The 20,351-nt window shown below is 38.8% G+C and overlaps 1 protein-coding gene across 5 annotated transcripts in view; it reads right to left on the reverse strand.

Annotated features, from left to right (window-relative positions):
- The window catches only part of VPS13C (vacuolar protein sorting 13 homolog C), a 555,353-nt gene that overhangs the window by 478,055 nt on the left and 56,947 nt on the right, over positions 1–20,351 (reverse strand). For 4 of the 5 annotated variants that reach the window (XM_082257056.1, XM_082257055.1, XM_082257058.1 and 1 more), the window contains 2 exons: positions 2,601–2,663; positions 492–601 (listed from right to left, as the gene is read on the reverse strand). In XM_082257056.1, the coding sequence (XP_082113182.1) occupies positions 492–601; positions 2,601–2,663 (173 nt within the window). The remainder of the gene's footprint in view (positions 1–491; positions 602–2,600; positions 2,664–20,351) is intronic. The other variant, XM_082257057.1, reaches the window with a different exon arrangement.

Consider the following 20,351-nt stretch of genomic DNA (forward strand, 5'->3'; position numbering starts at 1 on the left):
CAGACAACACAATGTAACACATGAGCCTTTGTATCTGGTGTATCTTTACATTTACTCAATGCTCTTTTACATTTTCAAGCGAGGGGGAAGAAGTCGGCCTCAGCCCTAAAACAGGTATAGTAAAACAATGTAAATATGTAAATATTTAGGCTTGATTGGTCATTGGCCTACCATCTCAGGGTACAATATTTTGCTCATACATTTTTTTTTTCTATATTGTTGTGTAAGCCAGTGTGTCATGACACGATTTATTTGGAAGACTGTTATTGAAATGTTTCTACCTCTTTAAAACAATAAAATAAGATTGAATCAAAAACCTTATGTGTAAGAATCTAGCAGAGTTACATGAGTAAATAATTTCTATATTTTAATTAGTTGTACCACACAACACCATGTTTATTCTGTATTGTCTTCATTCTAAATAATTACAAAGGCATCTGAGTGATAACTTTTGACAAACCTGCATATATCATATGATCTAGGATACTCACATCATCTTCATATCGGATATGAATGTTTGTAATTTTGACTTGCAGATTCTTGATAACCTGTGCTGCCAGTTTTTCTAGAAACGTGTCTTTTTTTTCCTCCTTGGGTTTGTCTTCAAAAATAAAAATGAAACAACAACACACTCACATGTTAACAGGTAGATTCATTCCAAAGATCTTTTTTTTTTTTTTTTAAGTGCACTTCGATTTGTTTTATACTTGATGGGTGGAGTTGGATGTTATTTTGTAAGAGTCAACAAAAATGATATACTTATTTATCAGCACGCATAGTGAGCTTGACATCTTTAAAGGTATTCAAAAACTCAAAACTAAAAAATTATGTGGTGGCTGTATTAGTTGTTTCTTTTAAGGTTTTTTGCTTTCACTTGCTAATCCTGCAAAATGCACACTTCTTGTCCCTCACTCCTCCACTGTATCTATGGGGGGGAGCCATGGTTGTCCCACCACGGCTGCTCTTCTGATATGGACAACAAACCTGTCCATAACTCTTCATCACAATTACAGGGAGGACAGGGCAAATGGTGGTTTATAGAAGACAGCTAGTAAAGAAAATATTGTTCTGTGCAGCTAACAGGAAGGACACTGCATTTTCCTGCAAGATCAACAGATATTTTCTGTATTTGCTGAAAATGTTCTTGGCTTAAAAAAACACACAAAGGCAGCCAGCACATCTAAGGACTGTAAACTGAAATAAGTTTCACATTTGAAATTGGGTTTAGTAATCCTTTAAAACAAACATGTGATTAAACAACATAAGCTTAGATTGTAAGCTCCAACGAGCAGGGTCCTTCGATTCCTACTGTATTAAAGTGTATTGTATTTGTACTGTCTACCCTCAAGTAAAGCGCTGCGTAAACTGTCAGCGCTATATAAATACTATATAATAATAATAATAAGCAAGGGTTACTTTTAGTTAAATTCACATGTTAAAATAATCAGTAGATCAAAAGCTATAGGTAGCTCAAGTTAAAACAAACTGTCATGCAATGAATTCATGCAATTATAACAGATTGGGCTCAGAGTATTTAATCTTGTAATCTGCATTAGAAAAAATGGACAGTGGGTGATACAAGCAAAGACTTTGCTTACTTTTTTTCCATTAGTTAATAAAAAAATATAAAAAAAAAACAAAAAAAACACACACGCTTAAAAAAGCACATAACCGCAAACAAAAATCTTGGCCATTCAACTTAAATATAAATATATAGAATCCATTTAAATATCTCTAGTTGTATTTACATGCGATCCTGCACCCCCACCCCCCCAACACACCATATATTTGAGCACCTTTATGGGCAACTCAAATAGAGCAGTGGTTCTCAAATCCGGTCCTCGGGACCCACCAACAGGCCAGGTTTGCAAGATAACTAAATTACATCACAGGTGATCTCATTTGTTTCTCAGTGATTGCAGTATTCTAGTCTGCATCCCCCAAGGTAATACTTAAAATCTGGCCTGTTAGTGGGTCCCGAGGACCGGATTTGAGAACCACTGAAATAGAGCAAACTCCATTCAAAATAGATAATGCAACAATTAGGCTTTTACTGTGTCTCAGAAACTCCGATGGTGAGAGCATTCTGACATGATTAGTACCGGTCCCCCAATTTCAGAAGGTCATAGATTGTCAGATTCTCCAATTAAATGTGTTACTTCAGTTTGTGGAAAATCCAACAGGGAAGTACAATCCCATCATTTGGCTTTTAATGGCTGCGACAGTTGGACAAAACTAAAGTTCTGGTGGGGCTAGTGTTTGGGTGATTATAAAACTGAACAGCAATCACACAAGAAAAATGTTAGTCTAGAATGGAGTTGGCCTTTAATTCTATTTTTATCTGGAGGTGAAAACAAGTTAGTAAGCAAAATCTAATCCTAAACACATTTTTGACCTTTCCTGCACTAAATTCATGACCAGACTTTAATTACATTTTACATGCTATACGAATAAACTTGCATCTATTGGGTTCTCTCACAATTTTTGGGTTTATTTAGCATGCAATGTACGAATTTTCACTAAAATCCAGAAATGCCATGCTTTCCGGTACCAAACATTAGCTTCCTCAAGCATGCTTACAAAAGAATATGCTTACCCACCTTTTTTGCTACCATGAACCTTAAAACGGTTCTTAAAATGTTTGTGCTTTTTACGTTTTGGTCCTTCACATTGCATGCATTAGTATGAGAAAAGGATAAAAATGGTGTTAGTAAAGACTGACTTAGTATTCTTGGTTGAAGGGAACCAAATAATATAGATACATACATATTCATTTACAGTTAAAATATAAATAAATGCAAAGCATGTGAACAATTAAGTTAACAAACTGAACAGTAACATAGGCAAAGCAGAACTCCAAGCAAATATTTGATTTAAAAAAAATCCTGTATGCAGTACAATAATCTTCACACTAACCTAAGTACTATGAATACCCTGCTCAAAAAAATTAAAGGAACACTTTAATCAGAGTAGAACATCAAGTCAATTAAAACTCCTGGGATATTGATCTGGTCAGTTAAGTAGCAGAGGGGGTTGTTAATCAGTTTCAGCTGCTTTGGTGTTTATGAAATTAACAACAGGTGCACTAGATGGGCAGCAATGAAATGACCTCCAAAACCAGAATGGTTTTACAGGTGATAGCCACTGACATTTAATTCCCTAGTCATCTTTTCTGACTGTTTTTCACTAGTTCTGCATTTGGCTAGGGTCAGGGTCACTACTGGTAGCATGAGACCCAATAGGAGGTTGCACAAGCGGTCCAACTCTTCCAGGAAGGCACATCAATACATGCCATTGCCAGAAGGTTTGCCCTCTCTCAGCACAGTCTCAAGTGCATGGAGGATATTCCAGAAGACAGGCAGTTACTCTAGGAGAGCTAGACAGTGCCATATAAGATCCTTAACCCATCAGAACTGGTATATGCCCCCTTGTGCAAGCAGGAACAACATGAGCACTGTCAGAGCCCTACAAAATGATCTCCAGCAGGCCACTGGTGTGAATGTCTCCGACCAATCAGAAACAGACTTCATGAGGGCGGCCTGGAGGTCCCGATGTCCTCTAGTTGGCCCTGTGCTCCCTGCCTGACACTGTGGGGCTCGATTGGCATTTTCTATTGAACACCAGAATTGACAGGTCCACCACTGGCGCTTTGAGCTTTTCACAGATGAAAGGGGGTTCACCCTGAGCACTTGACAGACATGAAAGGGTCTGGAGAAGCCGTGGAGAATGTTATGCTGCCTGTCACATTGCTCTGCATGACCGATTTGGTTTGGTGGTGGGTCAGTGATGGTCTGGGGAGGTATATCCATGGAGGGACACACAGACCTCTACAGGCTAGACAATGGCACCCTGACTACTATTAGGTATTGGGATGAAATCCTTGGACTCATTGTCAGACCCTACGCTGGTGCTGGGTTCCTCCTGATGCACGACAATGCCCGGGCTCATATGGTGAGAGCATGCAGCTGGTTCCTGAAGGATGAAGGAATACAACTGAATGGCCCCCACGTTCGCCTGGCCTAAATGCGATAGTACACATCTGGGACATTATGTTTCGGTCCATCCGACGCCACCAGCTTGCACCTCAGTCTGTTCAGAAGCAGAGTGATGCCCTGGTCCAGTCAGGGAGGAAATACCCAAGGACACCATCCGTCATCTCATTAGGAGCATGCCCAGATGTTGTTAGGCATGCATGCAAGCACGTGGGGGCCATAAATACTACGGAGTACTATTTTGAGTTGCTGCAATAAAATTTCAGCAAAATGGACTAGCCTGCTGCATATTTTTTTCACTTTGATTTTTGGGGTATGTCTTTGAATTCAGCCCTTTGTAGGTTGATAAATTTAAATTTCCATCACACGATGTGGCATCTATTCATTCCTAACACATTACCCAGTCCATATCAGTATAGATATCCAGCATGATATTTTACCCATTGATATCAGATGGGCTTTCAAAGTGTTCCTTTAATTTTTTTGAGCAGCGTACTTCTGAAATCCCCTGCACAGCAGCAATAAAAGTGCAAGAGGGATGTCAGGTGCTCTGAGCCAATAACAACTCTTTATTGCTCATCAGGTTGGCGGTGGTTAATGGATCAACCAAGCAGTTCACAGCCATTTTTTCCTAATGTCATGTATCAGATGGGCAAGTAGCACTACCATAGTTTCATTAGAGAAAGGGTGTTGAACCATACATAGAAAAGATACCTGCTGCTCCAGTGTAAGGCAGAAGATGCATAAGGGACATATAAATCAGGCCTTGAGATTATGCCTTTAGCCTGGACTCCAATTACATAGAACCCTTATCGCCAAGAAGGGGCACTCCCATGTCACTGTACCACTGGATCCTGTATGACTTTTTTTTTTTTTACTCATGGAATACATGAGTAGATGAAGATGCAGCACATGCATGATTAACAGCTCAATTTCTTTTCTTCACAGAAATTTTTTGCCATCACAAAAACTTTCCAAAATGTCAAAGAATATCTAACAAGAAGTTCTGACATAACACTGTGATCATAAGGTGTCAAACAGTATCCCAATCATACCTAGTGGAAGTTGTGCTGCTTGCAATTATCGCTTTGTGCATGGTAACCCCTATGGTCACATTTCAAAGATTAAAAACAAAAAAAATGGAAAAGGCTCCCAAAAATAAACAATACATATACGATCGCGGTTGCATAATACTAGCAGATAATAAATCATAAAAGTACATTAACGGAGTAAAATAGAAGTAAAACCTTGCTAACAACATACATTTAGTTGGGCCCAGTGTGCCTGAATGACAGCAGCAAGGGTATTAGAACTAGATTTGCAAATAGTGGGAAATTGTATTCATATATTTGTTTGACAGGGCATATTTGGACCACTGTAAAAAATTTACTTGGCATTACAGGCTATACTAGGTTTACTCCTATCTGATTCACTGATCTCCTTCATGACCTTGGGAAGCTGAAGTGGTTTTGTAGCTGGGCCAGGATGGGCATTCTGACAATCTCTCATCAATGTGATAATAGCATTTTTAAATCATCTTCAAATCAGACATGCCTTCTTGGCCCAGAACGACTCAGTTTTTCAATTACAGATACTTTGTTATTTGATAGAATTTTTAAGGCACAAGATTCAAAGGGGCTTTTTTTCTGAGATTTATGTACAACTTCTATCCCCATTTTTTCGGACATCCAGCTCCTTGCAGACAGAAAAGGGAGCAGGAGCTTTCCTTTTCTTTTTGTGGTTGATATGTTAGGTTTACGTGTGGACATATTGTTTGTAAAAATGTTTTTTACTAAATAAAATTGGACTTAAAAATAAATAAAATAAATCTGCCTGAAGCACAGACTAACATTTTGGTTTAGTTGAGTTACATATAGTCCTGACCAAAAATAATGGCACCCCTGCATTTCTGTCAGCTAATGTACCACTTCGCTCAGAAAAATTGTTGCAATTACAGATGTTTAGGCATTCTCAAGTTTATTTCTTTTGTTTGTATTGGTGTGACACAAAAAAAGTGGCAAAACAAAAGCCAATTCTGACAAATTCCATGCAAAACTCCAAAAACAGACTGCACAAAATTATTCACACCTTCTCAAAATTGCAAGAAATAATTACATTCCAAGTTTGTGAAGCTTCTGTAATTAAACTCACCTGTATCAATTAATAGGTGCCGATAATATAGAAATCACACCGGCAAAAGAGGAGTGGTCCAAAATTCCAGTAGAGAGGTATAAGAAACTCGATTACAGGAAATTTTTGATTTCAATAATATTTTGCAAGGGGGTATGCTTCCAAATAAATTGAAGTTGACAATTTGTTGTGCAGTTAATTTTTGGAGTTCTTCCTGGAATGTGTCAGATTTAGCTTTTTGTTTCTCACCAATACAAATAAAAGAAATAAACATGCCTACACATTTTTAACTGCCACAATTTTCTGGGTAAAGTGATGCATTATCTGACAGAAATGCAGGGGGGGGGGGGGGCACCATAGAATAAAAAATGGTTAAATATAATTAAACACTATTTATTGTAATTAATTGTATGGTGTGGATTTTTGGTTCGATGTTTGGTTTGATTCCATCCAGGCAGTGATATAAAGTATTTTTTAAATATCTTGTACAATATTTATAAAGATGCACTTTAGAGGATACTTACAAAAATTAATGTACATGTTTTTATACAAAAACATATTTAATAATGTTTTGCTACATACAGTCTGAACACAACGCAAATAGGATTAATTTTTAATGTAGCCCACACAACATAGGACAATCTGACCCTACACTAGATTATTTTGTCAGAGTGAGAGCTATATGCTTCTAGCTGATATTAAAAACAAAAAACTCTTCAAGTGCTAAATGAGACCAGGTGGTCTAATTTTCAAAATTTTGCTGTTTCATCTAGTGGTCATAATGCAGTATATTCCTGATTGTGGCATTTCAGGAAGGTACTGCATTGTGGCCACTAAATGAAGCTGAGGATAATAGAAAATATGCTTATAAGACACATTATAGATGATATACAATAATATAAAAGGCGCAATCAGCGCAAACAAATATTCTTATTAAATTTAAAGGTATGTTGCTAGCTAGACACTAAAGGATAATCACATCCCCTCAAGATAAACTCATAACAATAAAAGTGCAATGCAATAATCACAAAAATACAGTCCAAAACAAGAAATAAAGTCCAGATTAAATTCCAAAATAGAACCACAGAGCCCAGAATACAGCTGATGCATCCATGGGAGAAGATTATCCGATAATGGAGTACAGTAAACACCCGCTCCATCCCGGTTCAGTTTTTGCGGTCCCAGTATATTGCGTTTTTTTGTAATGTAATTTTACTATATAAATCATTAAAAATGAAATATTTTTGTGTTTTTCATAGCTCTTGCTTTGTCTCTCAGTATCTTTTGTGTGATTAAATAAGTTTCTATTGTTTTAAAAGTGTGTTTAAAGACCTTAAAATGCTTTTACACGTACAGTGACAGTAAAAAAAACATGCCTACAATGCATTTTAATAGGTTTTTTCTATTTCGTGGATTTTCACTTTTCGCGTCTGGGTCCGGAACGTAACCCCCGCAATGGAGGGGGGTTTACTGTATATGTGACAATCCCTCCACAACCAGGTAAGCTGCTTGCTTATCACAGCTGATGGACCCCTGAACTAACAGGAGGTCAACTGCACATGTCTCCACTGGGATAGAGTATATAGCCCAGCAACAATCCAGGTACTCCGATAGATCCAAAGTACATGTGGGTGAGAAAAACGAAGTGCTCTCTGCTAGTTTGAAACTGCAGTTTTATTTAAATATAACACACTCACATGTATTGCGAAAATACAAGGCTTGAGGTACTAACAATGCTCAGTAATAGCTCTGTGGAAGCTGGATAGCAGTTGGAGCTACACAGTCACCAGAAGCATAATATAGGACGCTTGCTGTCATGGAGATTGAAGAACACCAGAAACAACGGCTGCAAACCTACATCTCATCAGGGGCAGGCAGGCTCTGAGGAAGAGGCAGGTCCTCGAAACGCCAGTCGCTGCAAAGGACTTTGTTACTGTGACTTGACATCATCATTGATATGCCTTATTAATGTCTCAGTTTGTGAGTATATATCCTTATTTTTAATAAAGCTGTTTTTATCTGGAGGTAATGCGCTAGGCGGTGTACCCTCTGTTTTTTTTCTTGTTCACCGGAAGCATAATATAGGACGCTTGCTGCCAAGAAGATTGTAGAACGCCAGAAACAACGGCTGCAAAAAACTACATCTCATCCCCACAGGGGACACAGACAGCAAATCAATGAGTTATAATAACTTAATTAGAAACAAACAAAAAAATGTCCTTATAAAAGGAATATGTGAAGGCAGGGGCCAAACAGATAATAGCCTCAGACACCATATTATGAAATACATAGAACATCAGAAAAAAATTAAAATAATAAAAAACCCACGGCCATCCATCACAATATTACCCATTAAATTAGGATATAAACGAATCAAATAAAAATTAACATACAAAAAAACATCAATATTACGTATCAGGGGTTAAAACCAGTTAAGTCAAATGATCTTATTATGGTTTGGGAGGGGGAAATGGTTGGTCTTGAAACATTCATGGCTTATCTGAATAGTAATAATAAAAATTTAAAACTTCACTTAGAATGCAGATACCTAATGTATGACATTCCTTGATTTAGAGATATTTAAACAAGTGATATCTTCAGGACACGTAATTATTTTAAACCAACTGATAGAAACGAGTACAGCCCCTTGGATAATTGTTACCACAGAACATGGCTGTGCCACTTTCCTAAGGGACAGTTTGTTCGTTTGAGGATAGAAATTGTGCCTTGGAATCTGATTATTAGGCCCAATACCAAATCCTGACCGAGGTTCTTACAGAAGGGCTACCAGAAATAAGTGATTCAGAAAAAGATCCAAAATATTGGGAATAGTGACAGAAAAATGTTGGTTTCTGATTCCAAGAACAAAAAGGACAGTAAACATGAATATAAGATCGTATTAGTAATATACAATAAAAAATGTGAGAAAATAATCATTAAACATTGGGATGTTTTGAGGAAGGATAGCATTCTAAGTACTGTTCTCCCCACTCACCACCAATTCATTTAAGAGACGAGCCCCTACTTTAAGGGATGTTATAGCGCCGGGGGTCACTGAACCCCCCTGTAGTGAAGGAGATTAGATTATATTATCTTTCTTTCTGGGTTTAATGCATGCGGACGCTGCTCTGCTTGCAGGCAGTCTAAGAGTAATATCAAGAAATAAAAAAGGAATTCTCCTCCTTTGCTACCCTGTTTCCCTGAAAATAAGCCCTACCCTGAAAATAAGACCTAGCATTAATTTTGGGGATGGCTGCAATATAAGCCCTACCCCAAAAATAAGCCCTAGTTAAAGTCGTTCTAAAAAGATTTAATCCATTTTGTAAAAAGATTATATAATGTGCAGTGTATCTCCTTTTGTAACTTTATTGTGGAAAATAGATTTACAGCGCGCTGGGCGCTCATATGACCTGAGGTAGATCTCCTATCCTCGCGGTTTACATCAGTGGCCCCTCACTCTGCAGTGCTAAAAGCGGGGAAGAAGAGCTCCGGTGGGTCATGTGAGCACCATATGGCACTGTAAATAAGGTATTTTCTAATATAAAGTTACAAAAAGAGACACACTGTACACTCTATAATCTTTTTACAAAACAGATTATATAATTTTATAATGCCTTTAATCAAGGTTTATTTTTGGGATTACTGAATGTCCTAATGCTGACTACTGAGAAGAAAGAGGACGCAGGAACTTTTTAAAAAATTTTATTGTTTTATTCCAGGTTTTTTAGAACAAAGAGAGGGGTAAATGACAATACAAGCACTGTGCTGTCTATCATGCCTTAAAGAATCAGGATTTTTTTTTTGTTAGGGTTACAACCACTTTAAGATTGTCATGGTGACATGACTGTTTTTGAATAAATGTTAATTATTGTACATGCCATAAATAAATAAGACATCCCCTGAAAATAAGCCATAGTGTGTTTTTTGTAGCCAAAATTAATAGAAGACCCGGTCTTATTTTTGGGGAAACACGGTACTAATAAAAAATACCCGATTAATGATCTGATAACTTGTGGCACTATGGGGTGGTTTGTATGCTGGAGTGCGATTGTGGACTCCAGTATGTTGGGAGGTCCTCCATCAGTGTGCAGGCAGGCATATCAATAACATCAAGAAGGGACTTAGGTACCATAGTGTTTCCAAATACTTTAGAAATTACAATAATAGGGATCCAAGCTGTTTGAGGTTTTGGGGGATTGGAAGGGTTAAGGAGCACTGGAGGGAGGGTAATTTTATCGGTCATTTGAGCCAAAGAGAGTTCTTTTGGATTTCCTAAACTAAAGTTATGACACCAGAAGGGTTACATATAGAATTTGACTTATACTGTTTTATCTCAGATAAGTAATATTGATGTTTTTTTATATGTTAATTTTTAGTTGATTCATTTGTATCCCAATTTAATGTGTAATGTTGTAATGGATGGCCGCAGGTATATTATTATTTTTCTGATGTTCTATGTATTATGTATTAATCTGTTTGTTACCTGCCTTCACAGATATATTTATAAGGATATAAATATATAACAAAATATTATAATCTATTGGTTTGCTGTCCGTGTCCCCTGTGGGGATGAGATGTAGTTCTGCAGCCATTGTTTCCAGCATTCTACGATTCCCATGGCAGCCAGCATCCTATATTTTTCTTCGGGTGAGTTTGTAGCTACACCTTGTTGACGAAGTCCCGTTGGACGTAACGCGTATGGGGAGAGGAGCCACTGCCAACCAGTTTCCATGGAGCTATTAACAAGCATTGTATTTTCGGAATATACATGTGTGTGTTACTTTTAAATAAAATCAATCATTTTCAAACTAGCGAAGAGCACTTAAGAGTTTTTCTCATCCACATGTATTTTTGGATCTATGGGAGTACCTGGATTGTCGCTGGTTTCTATACTCAATTCCAGTGAGGACATGTGCAGTTTATCTCCTGTTAGTTCAGGGGTCCATCAGTTGTGGTAAGCAAGCAATTTACCTGATGGTGGAGGGATTGTCACATATGCTCTGACATTGGATAATCTTCTCATGTGGATGCCTCAGCTGTATTCTGGGCTCTGTGGTTCTACTTTGGAATTTACTCTGTACTTTATTTCTTGTTTTGCACTGTTTTCTTTTTATTATTGCACTGCACTTTTGTTATGACATTACATAGATTACTTATGATGGCTTTGGGAATACTCAGACATTTACAGAGCGATTATTCTTATAAAGAGATCCCAAGGAGTCTTCATAAACTTCTAATGGTTCTGTTTTCTATTATGTCACAAGCAGTGGGTATAAGAATGCTAACTGTTAATCCAAATTTTAGTACATAGAGTTGAAAAGATAATGTGTACAGACTGTATCCTAGGGAAGCTAATTCTAGGGTGAGGTGCTGACAAGTAGGCACTAAACAATGAATTATTCTCTGGCTAAGTAAAAGTTCAGTAGGAACACATACGAGACTATATAGGCAATACCACAATTAATTGTTCCACTTTGGAGGTTCTTTAATATATAAAAAAGTATTGGACCAAGTATAAGACACCAGTCCTCTAATATATAAAAGTGAAAGTCAATACCAATATTAATATGAAAAGGGCAACTATAGCAGAGAGGGGATTTCTAAAGTCGGCCATAGATGGTTCGAATCTCTTGCTGGGAGAGCACAATAGCTCCATGGGAGGGATTCCCCCATTAACACTGACTGTGTTGATAGGGGAATCAAGCAATTTTAGGAAAACTGAATCATCTATTGCCTGCCATAAGAGGAAGTTCTATGGAGCCAGTAAGTTTTCAGATTGCCTTCTACTGTTTTTTCCCAGGGTGCAATAAGAGCCATTTACGACTCTAGTGAAAATAAACATGTTTGTGTGCATGAATACTTGGCAGCAGATAATTACCAGCCACCATATTTTTTTTTTTTTACCTTCATATGCTATTTAAAGTGTATGGTCATTCAACCAAGTGACAAAGGAATCCCATATGACGTTAGCACCCACCTGCACTACTTACAACCCTTTTCTATGCTCAAACAATGACGTTGCCTAAACACAGATCTAGAACACATTACATCATGAACAGGGATATTTTTCAGCGTCCTAATGTTGCATTAGAGAAGGAAAGGGATAACTGTAAACCAAAAGGTTTGCCAAAAGGAACATAAAAAAAAAACACATAGTGACAATGTTATAAAGGAAATTAAGGCAGAGTCAGGAAAATGTAAATGCAACTATAGGGAAATAATCCAAATGCATTGCCACTGATTGAATGATCACAAACAATGCAAACAAAGTGAAGGCATGAGCCAAATGCTTTGCATAAGAGGAACAGCAGCAGGAAAACAGTATATTTTATATGTACCAAAGTTATACACGGTCTATCACATAGCAAACATACAGTAAGTTTACAGGGTATAATAATGTAGAAAGACATATAAAGAGTATGCTATGTGTGACAGCCAGATATTACCTGGCATATATCAATACTATGCCTGCTGTTTGACAGACAGCATGTGTATATCTACTGTATATAACATACTATATGATGTAGCAGAGTCACAGTCCACAGAATACATTTGCTTTGCTTTATGCAACCTTACACAATATGACTGTAGCCTATGTGACACAACAGATTCCCTGGGGGGAATTTATTAAAACTGGAAGCTTCTATCTTTAGCTTGTTCAGATTGGTTCACTTCTTGCTTTTTGTTTCTGGTGCAATGCGTTTTAGGTGACTTACCACTGAATACTATAGAACATGCAATTTGAAGAAAGCATATCAAAAGATGCAGCACGCAGAACTCTTTAACCTGCTGCACATAAAACACACAGGTAAGAAGGGGGCCTTAAGCTTTGAAAATGAAAGCGATTAGCTGACTGGTTGAAATGCACAGCTGTTCCAGATTCTGGTTGGTCCAGTTTTGATCAATTCCTCTCTGGGCTCTCTCACAGAGGCAGCCAAGGCCAGTAGAAACAGGTGGCTGAGCATCGGTTTGGCCACCAACCCAAATCCTAAAATTACAGCCCAACAGGATTTTCACACACCACAGCCATGGCATTTATAACTTAGACTGCAGAGTTTGACAAGCTGCAATGCCTATTAAATTTGCCCATTGGGATTAATAGGGCAGTGCCGCAACCACATGCAATGCACACGATTGTGGCATGGTACTGCAGCATTTACAGAGATACAGTGCCTTGCGAAAGTATTCGGCCCCCTTGAACTTTGCGACCTTTTGCCACATTTCAGTCTTCAAACATAAAGATATGAAACTGTAATTTTTTGTGAAGAATCAACAACAAGTGGGACACAATCATGAAGTGAACGAAATTTATTGGCTATTTCAAACTTTAACAAATAAAAAACTGAAAAATTGGGCATGCAAAATTATTCAGCCCCTTTACTTTCAGTGCAGCAAACTCTCTCCAGAAGTTCAGTGAGGATCTCTGAATGATCCAATGTTGACCTAAATGACTAATGATGATAAATAGAATCCACCGGTGTGTAATCAAGCCTCCGTATAAATGTACCTGCACTGTGATAGTCTCAGAGGTCCGTTTAAAGCGCAGAGAGCATCATGAAGAACAAGGAACACACCAGGCAGGTCCGAGATACTGTTGTGGAGAAGTTTAAAGCCGGATTTGGATACAGAAAGATTTCCCAAGCTTTAAACATCCCAAAGAGCACTGTGCAAACGATAATATTGAAATGGAAGGCGTATCAGACCACTGCAAATCTACGAAGACCTGGCCGTCCCTCTAAACTTTCAGCTCATACAAGGAGAAGACTGATCAGAGATGCAGCCAAGAGGCCCATGATCACTCTGGATGAACTGCAGAGATTTACAGCTGAGGTGGGAGACAAATCAGGCCTTTATGGAAGAGTGGCAAGAAGAAAGCCATTTCTTAAAGATATCCATAAAAAGTGTCGTTTAAAGTTTGCCACAAGCCACCTGGGAGACACACCAAACATGTGGAAGAAGGTGCTCTGGTCAGATGAAACCAAAATCTAACTTTTTGGCAACAATGCAAAACATTATGTTTGGCCTAAAAACAACACAGCTCATCACCCTGAACACACCATCCCCACTGTCAAACATGGTGGAGGCAGCATCATGGTTTGGGCCTGCTTTTCTTCAGCAGGGACAGAGAAGATGGTTAAAATTGATGGGAAGATGGATGGAGCCAAATACAGGACCATTCTGGAAGAAAAACTGATGGAGTCTGCAAAAGACCTGAGACTGGGAAGGAGATTTGTCTTCCAACAAGACAATGATCCAAAACATAAAGCAAAATCTACAATGGAATGGTTCACAAATAAACATAGCCAGGTGTTAGAATGGCCAAATCAAAGTCCAGACCTGAATCCAATCGAGAATCTGTGGAAAGAACTGAAAACTGCTGTTCACAAAAGCTCTCCATCCAACCTCACTGAGCTCGAGCTGTTTTGCAAGGAAGAATGGGCAAAAATTTCAGTCTCTCGATGTGCAAAACTGATATAGACATACCCCAAGCGACTTACAGCTGTAATCGCAGCAAAAGGTGGCGCTACAAAGTATTAACTTAAGGGGGCTGAATAATTTTGCACGCCCAATTTTTCAGTTTTTTATTTGATAAAAAAGTTTGAAATATCCAATAAATTTCGTTCCATTTCATGATTGTGTCCCACTTGTTGTTGATTCTTCACAAAAAATTACAGTTTTATATCTTTATGTTTGAAGCCTGAAATGTGGCAAAAGGTCGCAAAGTTCAAGGGGGCTGAATACTTTCGCAAGGCACTGTAAATCAGGTGGCAAGGATGCAATATAACCTCTCCTCACCACCTGTCAAACGTCCTCTGAAAAGCAAACTGAAAATGGACTTCTTTTCAGAGGGTGCCACAAGTGAAAAAGAGCCCGTTGTTTTCAAAACACTCTTACCTTCAGTTTTTGCTATTAAGCTGGCTTCATTTATAACAGTGTATTCAGATGTGAGGACACAAACTAAAGCTCGTAGGAACTGGAAGAATTTGGATTCATCTACTGCCATTCCTAGTCAAGGGCTTGACCTAGTGATTGACTCCTCTCAAAAACGGGAGTATTGGAAAATTTGTGTTGAATCAGTGCATGCGGCCAATCGGCTGCACTGGTGATCAGTGTATGCTGACAGCGGAGGAGACTCTGCTGTCAGAATACAGTAGCGCAGCGGGGAGGAATCCCTTATCTACCTGAAATATGTTAATGGGCAAATCTGTTTAGTTTCTTTCGATCAGCCAGAAAAACGGATGTCTGTATGCCAACCATAAGACTTCACTTTTATGGAGAATGAATTGCTGCCACTTTCTCCTCTCCTGCAAAAGCACATGAAGTAAATGTGACGTTATGTGGAAATTTGTGACTACAAGAGTTGTGTTCACAATACCTCCAAAAATGGCCTCACTTTTCATGTTCCATTTCTCACTAAGGCTACATGCATGTGGGTGGTCTGCGCCGTTGACATCAAATTCTGGCATTTTCAGCTGCCCAGAATAAACAGGTGCAGCATCCACCCCCATTTCCAGCAGCTTGTCAAAACCTTGGTTAGGCTGAAAAATGCTGCAACTGGAAGCTTTATTGAGCAATACTCACATTCAAGACCGAATGTATTTAGGGACCCAAGCTCCTAATGCAGAATTCCTGCGTTCAGAGCATCCCCCCCTAAACACATATGGCCTAAACACAAGTACCACTTAAACAATGTCCAGCTATCACGTATTTTAGCTGGTGAGATTTTGATAGAATGTCTAGATGTATACAACAAATTTTAAATCCTCACTACTATCTTTCTGTGCACCATCCACTGTGTTGCTTTGACTCCTGTGTTTGCCTAAGCACTCTGCAATTTCTTCCACTTTTCTTTTTCTCCTTCTTACTATACTTTGCTTGCTATGCTTCATACTTGTGTATGCTTTTCTCTCTTCAGGCTTTTACTGCTTCTCTCCCATTTTGGGGGGGGGGGGGGGGGGGGAGTTCACAAACTGCTGGAAGCAAGCAGTCCTGCATTACTTAGGCTATGGTATAAGGAGCATGTCTCTAGGAAGAAGACATTCATATTGTTCTCTAGATGTGCATTCTGCTTTCCACAACTAGCTTGGTGAAATCACATGAGAGAAGAGGGGTGGGAATGGCTTAGGCCTGGTACACACCATTAGAATATCGGACAAATAATTGTTTGTTTGTTTTTTTGCATGCTAGTCTCATATTGAAAATGAAGAAGTTACGAAAGAGGACAATTCACGTACAACAGAATACAACTTCGGAAGCAATGTAATGTGTTTTATTGTATTTTACTTCCGATCATGCGTGGTCTTGGTTGTCTAATTTTTTTTTTGGACTAATACTGTACTGATTTAATAACTTCAATACTGAGCACTTTCACCCCCTTCCTGCCTTCATTCAGTTTTGAATGATCAACATGTATAAATACATAAGGGGTCCATATAGTGAACTTGGTGTTGAGTTGTTCACTTTAAGGTCAACACAGAGGACAAGGGGGCATTCTTTACATCTAGAGGAAAACAGATTTTGTCTCCAAATACGGAAAGGTTTCTTCACCATAAGAATAATATTTCCTTCGCCTTTGAGAATGTCCTGAGTGGGACGAAACGTCAGGCACGCCCGCATGCTGTCACGCTGATCCTGGCTCCCTATTTTTTTATGCGCATTCATATGGGTGGATTTGTGAGTTGCCATTTGTATGTTTTTTTGTTAATCATTAAAGAGTAGTTTACTATGCCATCTGAGTTTTCCTCTTTATTTTGAGGTATATGGTACAATAAGGTTGTTTCTTTGCACCGGTTACCGTTTGGATATTGGAGGTCTGCCTATCTCAGGGGGATTCCATTGGATCAGACCTGCCCATCCCAGGGGGATTCCATTGGATACCTTTACTACATGCTCCATTTGACCTACCTTAACCGGAGGTCATGATGTTCTGGTAGACACCCCTTCTATCTGGTGCACGTGGTGATAATTTCCAGCTTTATTGATCCCATCCTCTGGTGTTGGACTGTTTGGCCTTTATCTTTGAATGTTTTATCGTCTGCATTTGTGGGACCTTCTATCAAACTGAAATTCTCAGCATTTGTGATTAATTTGTTGGCGCTGTACTTTACATTTATGTTTATGTTTTCTTCACCATAAGAGCTGTGAAAATGTGGAATAGACTCCCTCCAAGAGGTGGTTCTGGCTAGCTCACTAGATTGCTTTAAAAAAGGCCTGGATTCTTTCCTAGGTGTACATAATATAAATGGGTACTAAAAAAAAATTTTTAGGTCAAGTTGATCCAGGGAATATCCGATTGCCTCTCGGGGGATCAGGAAGGATTTTTTTCCCCTGCTGTAGCAAATTGGATCATGCTTTGCTGGGGTATATTTTCGCCTTCCTCTGGATCAACTGCGGGTATAGGATTATGTATATGGGATTGTATGTTAGGGTTTTCAATACTGTTGTTTTTTTTGTTTTTATGGTTGAACCGGATGGACTTGTTTCAACCTGACTAACTATGTAACTATGTAACAATTGCGCAGTGATGCAATGCTGTACCCAAACTACATTTTTATAATTTTTTTGAGACATATAGAGCTTTTTTTGGGTGGTATTTGGCCATCACTGAGTTTATTTTTTGCTAAACAAAAAAAAAGAATTTTGAAAAAAAAAAAAAAAGTTTCTTAGTTTCGGTTACAAAATGTTGTAAATAAGTAAATTTTCTCCTTCACTGGTGTGTGCTGTTAGGCTGCACTGATGAGGCGGCACTAATATGCAGCACTAATAGGCAGCCTTCATGGGCACTGATAAGGGGCACCGATAGATGGCACTGATTGGCATCACTGATTAGGCTGCATTGCACCACTTATCGGCTCTCCTCTACTCACGCCCTCTAAGCGCGAGTAGGGGAATGCTGATAATTGGCACTTCCTATTTACACTGTGATCAGCTGTTAGGCTCTTTAATACGTGATCAACTAAGTCATAGTTTCTTTACCGTGATCTGAGATGCGGTGTGTCCGGGCGACACGTTGCACCACCGTTCGCTGCAATGTGCTCCCACGGGGCGCACACAGTGGCTTGTTCTGAAGGACGTCATATGACGTCCAGTCAGGACAATGGAGCACCCACCCGGCCGTCATTCTGCTATAGGCCGGGCAGGAATGTGTTAACGAAAATCATACCTTCTGGCATCGTACAAGAAAACTTTTCAGGTTTGTCCCTTCAAATGAACGGTCATGATCAGCTTTCTTACCAACAATCAGATTATCGCACGATCGCTTTAAAAGCGGTATTTTTCGTCTGATTTTATGATCATGTGTACTAGATTTTTGCAAGACTTATGCAGGGGACCATTTGTTTCAGTAGTTAGCAGTCTGTTTCTTCAGTGATATTAGTTCAGAGAGGTTTAGAAGCCATCAGTCATGGCTGGTAGCACTGAAGACAAACAGATGTGTAGCAAATGTGCCCTTGTTGTTCTCAGTCCGGTCTCCAGTTAGTGAAGACTGCAGAAAAGCAAGATGCATATGATGAGAACATTGGCCTTGAAATGTAATAGCAGGTTTTAAAGCACAGGCCAACAAAATCAAGGGAATATACTCGCTTAGCATCCATAGAAATAGTAAAAAAAAAAAAAAAAAAGTATTTTTTTCAGTTTTAAAAGTATAGTTATCCTTTAACCATTTGCCTACTAGGCCTATTTTTGACATTTGGTGTTTACAAGCTAAAATCAGTTGTTTTTGCTAGAAAACTACTTAGAATCCCCCAAACATTATATATTTTTTTTTAGCAGAGACCCTAGAGAATAAAATGGAGATTATTGCAATATTTTTTTATCACACCGTATTTGCGCAGCGGTCTTCCAAACGCAATTGTTTTGGAAAAAAATCACTTTTTTGAATTAAAAAATAAGAATCCAGTAAAGTTAGCCCAATTTTTTTCCATAATGTGAAAGATAATATTATGCCGAGTAAATAGATACCCAACATATCATGCTTCAAAATTGCGCACGCTCACGGAATGGCGACAAACTTTGGTACTTAAAAATCCCCATAGGCGACATTTTAAAAATTTCTACAGGTTGCCATCTTAGAGTTACAGAGGAGGTCTAGGGCTCAAATTATTGCTCTTGCTCTAACGATCGCGGCGATACCTCACATGTGTGGTTTGAACACCGTTTACATATGTGGGCGGGGTTTCCGTATGCGTTGGCTTCTGCGCGCGAGCTAACGGGGAAAGGGCGCTTTAATTTTTTTTTTTTTACTATTTATTTTATTTATTATTTTTTATTTTTACACCGTTTTTAAAAAAAAAAAATTGATCATTTTTATTTCTATTACAAGGAATGTAAACATTCCTTGTAAAAGAAATAGGCATGACAGGACCTCTTTTTTGTGAGATCTGGGGTCAAAAAATCCTCAGATCTCACAAGTACACTAATAAAGATAGAAAACAAAAAAAAAAAAAAAAATGACCAAAAAAAATAAAAAAAAAAAGGGACCTTTAAGCCTGTCTGTGAGGATCCGGGACCCGATCGTTTTCCCCGCTGCTGGCGGGTCCGGTAAGCAGAGAAAAGGACCGGGAAGTGGCACGAGGGGGGGCACCTCTTCCACCATCCCGGAGGGTGATCCCGCTGCGGACCACCCTTATCGGAAAGCCGCGATCGCCTGCAGTTTAAAAAAATACCAGGGTTATGGCAGCTATCTGCTGCCATAACACCGGTAATTAAGTTTAAACTCAGGACGTATATATACAGTGGCCGATAGGGAGGTGGTTAAAATCTGCTTCAGTCCTGTATGCTGCTATACCTTTTGACCACACTCGAGGAAAAACAGTAGGGACAAGTTTACAAAGCTGCACAACTCTGTTCAGCCCCGTTAGAATCTAGACAAAAATGGCTTCAGCTCTTGAAGGCAAGCCTGCAACCAACAATGCTGGAGTCACTGGGACTGTTATGTTAGCACTTGGAGCAGTGCTTTCAATTTGGTCTAGGGTCATAAGGACAAATATAACAAATTTAGGCGTAATAAGCACAACCGCAATTAAACATTTCAGATTATTGCTGTGACATCAAAATCCTAACCAGTATTAAAATAATGACCTTCAGCCCCGCTTGGAGGGTTCCTGTGGTTTCCTCTCAGAGAACAAATGGCCTTTGTTGGGCCGTGGGCGGATGACGTTAAAGTCAGTTGTGGTAAACTCCTGAAGAATGGTAAAGCTGCTGACTTTTGAGACTTTAAAGTCCGACATG

This window comes from Pelophylax lessonae (assembly GCF_965119305.1).
Source record: "Pelophylax lessonae genome assembly, chromosome: 4".
Lineage (NCBI taxonomy): Eukaryota > Metazoa > Chordata > Amphibia > Anura > Ranidae > Pelophylax > Pelophylax lessonae.